This window comes from Chiroxiphia lanceolata, chromosome 1 (assembly GCF_009829145.1).
Source record: "Chiroxiphia lanceolata isolate bChiLan1 chromosome 1, bChiLan1.pri, whole genome shotgun sequence".
NCBI lineage: Eukaryota > Metazoa > Chordata > Aves > Passeriformes > Pipridae > Chiroxiphia > Chiroxiphia lanceolata.
This window is the reverse complement of record NC_045637.1, coordinates 24,976,274-24,983,432: the sequence shown is the minus strand read 5'-3', so window position 1 is coordinate 24,983,432 and position 7,159 is coordinate 24,976,274. Positions and strand designations below refer to the sequence as shown.

Genomic DNA, 7,159 nt, shown 5'->3' with positions numbered 1-7,159 from the left:
TTGTATTGCCCAAGCAAAGGTTAAAAGTTTTCACTGCCAAGTTGCAACTTTGCTGTCCTAGTCTGAGGGGACTAAAATTCATGAAATTCTTTAGTACTCCAAATACTATCTTGCACAGTTGCAATGTGAACAAAAGTCCTTACCCACACAACCAAAGTTTCCTACTAAGCCTGAATTTTGAACATGCAGCTTTTCCAGGCTAGCTTTTATTTCTTCCTAAAATTTAAATATAGTGGTACCAAACCAATCTAACCAACATATTCTAAATGCTGACATAAGCATTTATTTTATTACAAAAGAAAATAACATAGTTGGTTGTCAGCTTGGTTACCATGACAGATGTTAGTTAAAACTAATCAGAGATTGACCTGGAATGTATCCAAACATCATCAGCAAGCCAGTATTCACATTATGCAGCATGTGGAGATAAAATGAAGACCACTGAATCAGAATTCTTGATCTGATTTCAACATTCATTTTCTGCCTCAAGGTACTACAGTGAGCGAGAAGAAAACCTGTCCAACTCATTAATACAGACTGAAATCTCTGTAAACTAACTACCTTTTCTTCACTGTGTTGACAAACTGTAACAGTTCACTCTTCCCAGAGGAAGTAGCCAGCATCATTCTCACCAAGACCCACATCTGCTGAGCATAATAGTTGAAACCATTAACTATCCAAGTTTTAAACAGAAGACACACATTTAAATGGCAATTTCCTTTTTATTAAAAAAAAATTGCAAAGCGAGCTAATGTGAACAGGAAGCTCTTTTTTCCTTTTTTTAACAGAAACACCTGCAAACACATGAAACCGAATAAAACCTGAAGTTTACACAAAAACAAAACCCAAAAAATAAAAATCATTCATTTTTTAAATTTTAAGCTAACCTCAGTAAGAAGTGTTATTTACTAATGCAGGTAGCACTGAAAATCTTCTATTTGAACCATTTGCGTGGTCAGTCAACCAGCATTTATATTTTTATTTGATGCAAAGACAGAGGACATGGAATTAAAACAAACTAAAAAAAAACCCCAAAGCATTACAACTCCATCCCTTTAGACCTTGATGTGTGACTTCCAGTGTCCTACAAACATTTCAACCAAGAGCTAAACAACTGAACTGGGTATTATTTACAACCGTTGATGGAAACTGTTTCTTCCAGGAATTAAAAAAAGTTAAAATAACTGTCAATACTGTCAAACCGAGAATGTTTTACTATAGAGCATCTTTTCCTCCTTTACAGCAAGCTCAGCTTAACTTTCCGTGGACCAATTGGCCTATCATTCAGTTCATTAATAGCAGCCATAGCTTCCTCATAGTTTGTCATAGCAACAATGGCATCACCAGAAGGTAATCCTTGTTCATTGTACTGCACAGAAACTGACTCCGGAATCACTCTGTAGCCATAGAAAAAATCCAGAATCTCATTAGGAGTAGCTTTAAAAGGTAAATTTTTCAATAGAATAGGAACAACATGTTCAGAACCACCACTGAAATTTGGATCCGGCATAAATCTTCCTTCAGGAAAATTTCCCATTTTATTATTCCCAAACTCCATTCTGCCAAAAGGTTCACTGTCACCACCGAAATCCATGAGGGGTGGTGGACCTCTAAAATCCTTAGGAGGGCCCATGAAGTCCTCAGGGGGGTGTCTAAATTCAGAATGATGCCTAAAGTTCCCGGGGGGACCAAATGAATGCATGGGTGGCCCTTGTGGTGGCCCAGATGGTGAACTGACTGGACGGGAAAGCTCACCTCTGTCATACGGATGTGAATAACCATGCACTTCATTCGGTGCAGATAATGGTACAGATACACCGAACTTCTGCATCTGCTCTTCAGATATAAGTCTTATTAATACCTCTGTTCCCAAAAACGTTTGACGATTTAAGTTTTCTGCTTTCATGGCTTGTTCTTCAGATTTAAACTTCACTAGTGCTTCTCCCAGTCCAAGTCCTTTTTCATCATAGAGTAAATAAATATCATCCTCATCAATATTAAATCTTGCAAAGAACTTTTGCACTTCAATTTTTGACACATCAAATGGAAAATTCCTGACATAAACACATATCTTAGGGCTGGAATGACCTTCCCGGTAACTTTTTTCTGATATAGCCTGTCCAGGATGATCTCTGTCTAGTGATCTTTTTCTCTCACAAGAATCGATTATTTTTAACATTGACTTTCTTGAAATTGGAAAAATGTAAACAGGACGATTGAGAAGAACCTTTCTATGACATTCCAAAGCAGCCTGGTATTCTCTCTCACTCCTTAACATCACAAAGGCATCTCTAGTCCTTTTCTGATGCTTATCTGTTAGAATCTTGATCTGTTTGCTGGATATATCCAGATCAGGGAAAAAATCTCGCAAATCTCTCTTCTCCACATTAAAAGATAGATTTCTTAAGTGTATGTAATATTCCTGGCTGGGAGATGAACGGGAACGCGTTCTTTGTCTCCTTGGTGATCTTGAACGAGAATGCCTCCTTGAATGCATGTAGCCTGAACTTTTTGGAGAAAGGTCTTCGCAGAAAAAGTGATCCATTTCATCGGGCACATCCACCGTCCCACCGCATTCAATCCACCGTTCCTCCGTAGTTGGACTAATTTCTATAAACCTCTGACCCATGTACTGTCTATGACGTTTAAGTCCTTCCAAGGCATCACCAGGCGTAGCACATTTTACCAAGCAATCACCATTGTTTAAACCATTGCGGTGCTTTATCAGAATCACTCCATCGACACGTATCCCAGAAAGGAAAGCACGTACTTCCACTTCTGTTGCAGCGTAAGGTATACCACGTAGAAATAAGTAACAGTCATCTGGGTTAAATGGGTGAGAATCCTTTCTCAACTGATAGTTTGACTTAGGTATACCCATATCACCGTGTCTTGTGCCGTTGGTATGGAAACCAGCCTCTAGGCGATTTGGTGGCCCGTAACTAGGTTTTCTTATTCCTTTTGGAGAAGCTGTGACTAAATGTGGCATGTCTCCAACACTTGATGCACCAGAACCATTAGTACCTGTTCTTCTAGAGCTAGACATAGTTTCTCGGCCCCCACGGTCAAATCGTTTCCGGCTCATTTCTATGGTATTCTGCATTTCTGCCTTGCTGCTGAGAAAGAGCTCTACACGTGAGTCCTTGATAAACCCTCCTGAACAGCTCATGGCACGCCGTGCATCTTCATCTGTTGCAAATATAATAAAAGCCTCCCCAAGCTCTCCTCCAATAATATGCACACCTCCATCAGGAATATTCAATCCCAAGAAGAAACGACGAATATCTGGAGGACCCGCAACAACAGGAAGCCCCTGTAAACGGATGACTACAGCCATGCTGAGCTCAACCCACAGCACAAATCACCTGCAGACAAAAAGGTACACATGATAGCACGTCTTTAGTACTCAGCTATTACAGTATCTTATCATTTAAGAAGCTAGAGCCGTTTTAATGAATGCCCTTGTCTCAATCGAGAGAGAAGGTATCAAAACACCCACAAGTTCACAAGAACAAGATTAAAACACAGTTCACTGAATGTTGATTAGTCAGAACAATCAGCTACTCCACCAGCACACGTGCACAAATCTATCAATATTCCCTATCCTAAGGGCAACAAAATCCACCTAAGTCATTCCTCACCATCCACAATACCTAAAGAACACATCAAGTCTTTCATGGCATAGTGACTGTATGCCAGAGATCTCTGCCCAGTCCTGAGGAACAAAAAAATCCTGTTTCCTTTTGAACAGGACACTAGTTGATAAAAGGAGAAAGGAAAAGAATAACTATGTCATTGAAAATGACATAATTCACAAACAGTGATGCCTTTACTGCTTTGACAAGTTGCTCTACCCAGTGATCAGTTCTGTTCAGTAATGTATGTTTTCTCAGCATTCAAAGAAGTTGTCTCTTTGACGTAGTCAGAGTATTAACTGCAGCAGCCACGAGCACTCAGGAGAGCATATCCTAGTTCCCAGCCACAAGTACGTGAGGAAAAAAGGCTGTGTATGATCTTGTCACAATACTCAGTGAGAAGTGTTAAGCTTTTGGCAGCTTACCTGTTTCTGCTTTGGAGACCTGATAAATTCTGTAAAATCAACTTAACTGTGGAAAGAAAATGAAACATAATTAATGGCTGATACCTGTACTTTGCTTACATACTGCGGTACACTGCTGCAGCTCATCCATAGCAGTGGCTACACTAAAGCCAAACATGTTATGAACCCATGTGAAGAACTCCTTGCATGTTCCAAGATGCTATGCACTGCATCTTTGTGTTTCCATTTCAGAAGCAAAAGAAATTCAAAATTTAAGTTGACTTCTGGAAACGATGAAAATACGATGAGATTACTTGGTCATTGGTTGTGCCACACTGAACTGTTGCAGTGAAACAGACTGCCAGTGTATCGAGGGAACAACTCTCAACTGAGTCCTTGAAGGATCCTTAAGTCCATCTCAGGATTAAAGGACGTGTCCATTCTTCTGAGATCCACCTGGTTTCAAGGTTCACAAGAGAATGCTACTCACCAGTCCAGCACTACACTTAATGTACACAGTGAAGACCATCAAATGAAAGAGAAAAATATCCAACGAGGACAAACTTTGGAAAGTACCTGAATTTACAAAGCCAACTTCAGTATTTTCCCTGTATCTTTACTGTACTGCACTGCTGTTCACACATAAGAACGAGAAATGCTCTACTACACTGACTTAAACATACCCTGATTTTCAACATTATCTAACATCACAAATAAATAGCACAGTCCTCTGAGAACAAACACAAGCTTCTGTAGCAAATTACTGCATCCCTTCAGAACAAACACAACAGCCCAACACTCCAAGCATTTGACAAATCCCTCCTACAAACCAAAACCCTTGCTCAAAGCACCAGATCCTGGTGACAAGTCGTCTATCAATAACCATAACTGCCACTCCAACTGAACTTAGCAAAACAAGAGCAAAGCCCAAATTCTCTAACTAATGGGTTTTATGTCACTTCTACATCAGCACTTTACAAAGACAACAGAAAACAACTGCCTATTTAGCAACTTCTCTAAAGACCATCTGTTCTCTGTACTTTTGTGGCAAGTCGACTCCAGCCAGCAGCCAAGCACCCACACAGCCAATTGTGCATTGTGCACTCCTCGTCCCCATCAGCAGGACGGGAAAGAAAATAGGAAGAATAAAGTCAAGAGAACTCGTGGGTCAAGATAAAGATAGTTTCATCAGTGAGGAGAAAAATGCAAAACAAAGAAAATCACTCATTACCTCCTACAGGCTGACTGATGTCCAGCCTACCTTCAAATAACAACTGCCTTGGGAGCCAAGAAAAAATCCCCTCAGGCAACCAAAACCATTAAAATATTTCTTCTTCTACCTCAGTTTTTGTTGCTGAGCATGACGTTACATGGCATGGAATATCTCTTTGGTGAGTTTGGGTCAGCTGTCCCAGCCATGTCCCCTCTCAGCTTCTTGCCTATACTCAGCACACTCGCTGTAGTGGCAGAGTAGGGAAAAGAGATAAAGCCTTGACACTGTGCAAGCACTGTTCAGCCACAGCCCAAAACACTGATGCGTTGTCAACATTCTTTCAGCCACAAATCCAAAACACTGAACTGTATGGGCTGCTGTGAAGAACATTAACTCCGTCCCAGCCAGACCCAGAACTTTACGTCTCTTCTCAACAGATGCAACGGCAGTGCCAAAAAGTATGGAGAATTCAAGGGCAGAATTTTCATACAGCACCGTCGTGTCTTGAAAAACCAAATCCATTGCCCTGCTACTTCATGATGTATTTAATCTGTAGTACTCCTGGATTTCACAACTCCACATTCTTATCCCAATTTTTAAACATCATTCACAACAGCTCTCCTCCGTATTTCTTTGGTGATAAAGAGCAAGTTCTCCACGATGCACCAGGGACACAACACACAACCTTCAGTGGTGAAAACTAGACACAGTGATTCCAGATCATGTGATCTCTAAGAAGTCCACAAACAAAAATGCAAGTTCAAATAATAAGTTCTTACTGACTGGATATTAAACAATCAAGCGTGGGTAGAAAGTACAGACAAGCCATCCAACAATTTAAAGTGAATGACCAAAAGCAGTGACTTGTCATGAAAAGTAAGACCAATTCATTAACTCAGCAGGGACTCAGAGAGCAAGGATTTGGAGAACAGATTGACAACTTCATGCCACCAATTTAAAAGCACAGAAGCAAACACAGTTTTATGAAATTTTATATTTAAACAAAGCTGACCAGAAAACAGTACTATACCTATTCTTCCACAGCCTCGAGAAATTTCAAATACCATTAAAGCCATTAAAATAAACCCACAACTTGTAAACACTGTGGGAAACTAAACCTGCACTAGACCAGTATTTTAACCACAACGTTCAGAGATTACATTATCTGTATGCAAGCTAGAAACAACACACGCAGAAACACTCCGACTACAAACTGGACCAATGTAAAAATAACCGGTAGATCACAGGAAGATTTCTTATTCTGTTCTTCAAAATAAGCCTAAACAGTGGAAGTAGGCTGCTGCTAATGGCACTTTGCACATCGCTGGAGGAAGACGCAACTGAGCTCTGTAGCTGGGCCGGCTGGGAGCACCGCTCACTCCGAGCGCCACCGCCGCTGCAGGACCCGGCCGGGCCGGAGCACGGGGCCGCGGGCGGCAGGTCGAAAAACGGGCGGGGGGGACGGGCCGAGGGGAGGCCGCCCCGCGCCACACGCGCTCCGGCCCAACAGAGCTAGTCGTGTTCCGCCGTCACGGAGAAGCCCGGTCGCCTCTCGGCACGGGGACAGGGCTGAGGGAGTCACCAGGAGCGGGGAAAGGGGGTGGGAAAGCCGGCGGCAAGAGGAGGCCGCGGCCCGGGGAGCGGCCGCGCAGTGGTTCCGCGAGGGTCGAACTCCCGAGAACCGGCTCCCGGTGCAAACCCCGCGCCGCCCTCAGCCACACGCCGCACCCCGAGGAGGCGGGCGCTGTCCCTCACGCCATCCATCCACGCACCCACCGGACTGGCGCTCGGACGGACTCCGCAGCTCCCGCACGGCTCCGCCAAGATGGCGCCGCCGCCGCTGCCCCCCCACGCCGAGGAGCGGCTGCGCCGCGCGAGCGCTTCCGGCCCGCGAGCCCTGCCGCGCG

The 7,159-nt window shown here is 43.1% G+C and overlaps 1 protein-coding gene across 3 annotated transcripts; it reads right to left on the bottom strand.

Annotated features, from left to right (window-relative positions):
* Positions 1-702: 702 nt before the first annotated feature.
* RBM12B (RNA binding motif protein 12B) lies at positions 703-7,151 on the bottom strand. Of its 3 annotated transcripts, none has more exons than XM_032712343.1 (3): positions 7,029-7,151; positions 4,061-4,106; positions 703-3,365 (listed from the first exon to the last, which is right to left on the bottom strand). In XM_032712343.1, the coding sequence occupies exon 3, from the start codon at positions 3,335-3,337 to the stop codon at positions 1,238-1,240; it is 2,100 nt and encodes a 699-aa protein (XP_032568234.1). In that variant the 5' UTR covers positions 3,338-3,365; positions 4,061-4,106; positions 7,029-7,151; the 3' UTR covers positions 703-1,237. The 3 variants fall into 3 exon arrangements, with proteins under 3 accessions (XP_032568234.1, XP_032568314.1, XP_032568402.1); XM_032712423.1 differs by having other exon boundaries at positions 7,025-7,104; XM_032712511.1 differs by lacking the exon at positions 7,029-7,151 and adding an exon at positions 6,981-7,013.
* Positions 7,152-7,159: the final 8 nt, after the last annotated feature.

What these genes read in the sequence shown, in the direction of transcription:
- RBM12B (XM_032712343.1), bottom strand. Translation starts at nt 3,337, where the DNA reads ATGGCTGTAGTCATCCGTTTACAGGGGCTTCCTGTTGTTGCGGGTCCT.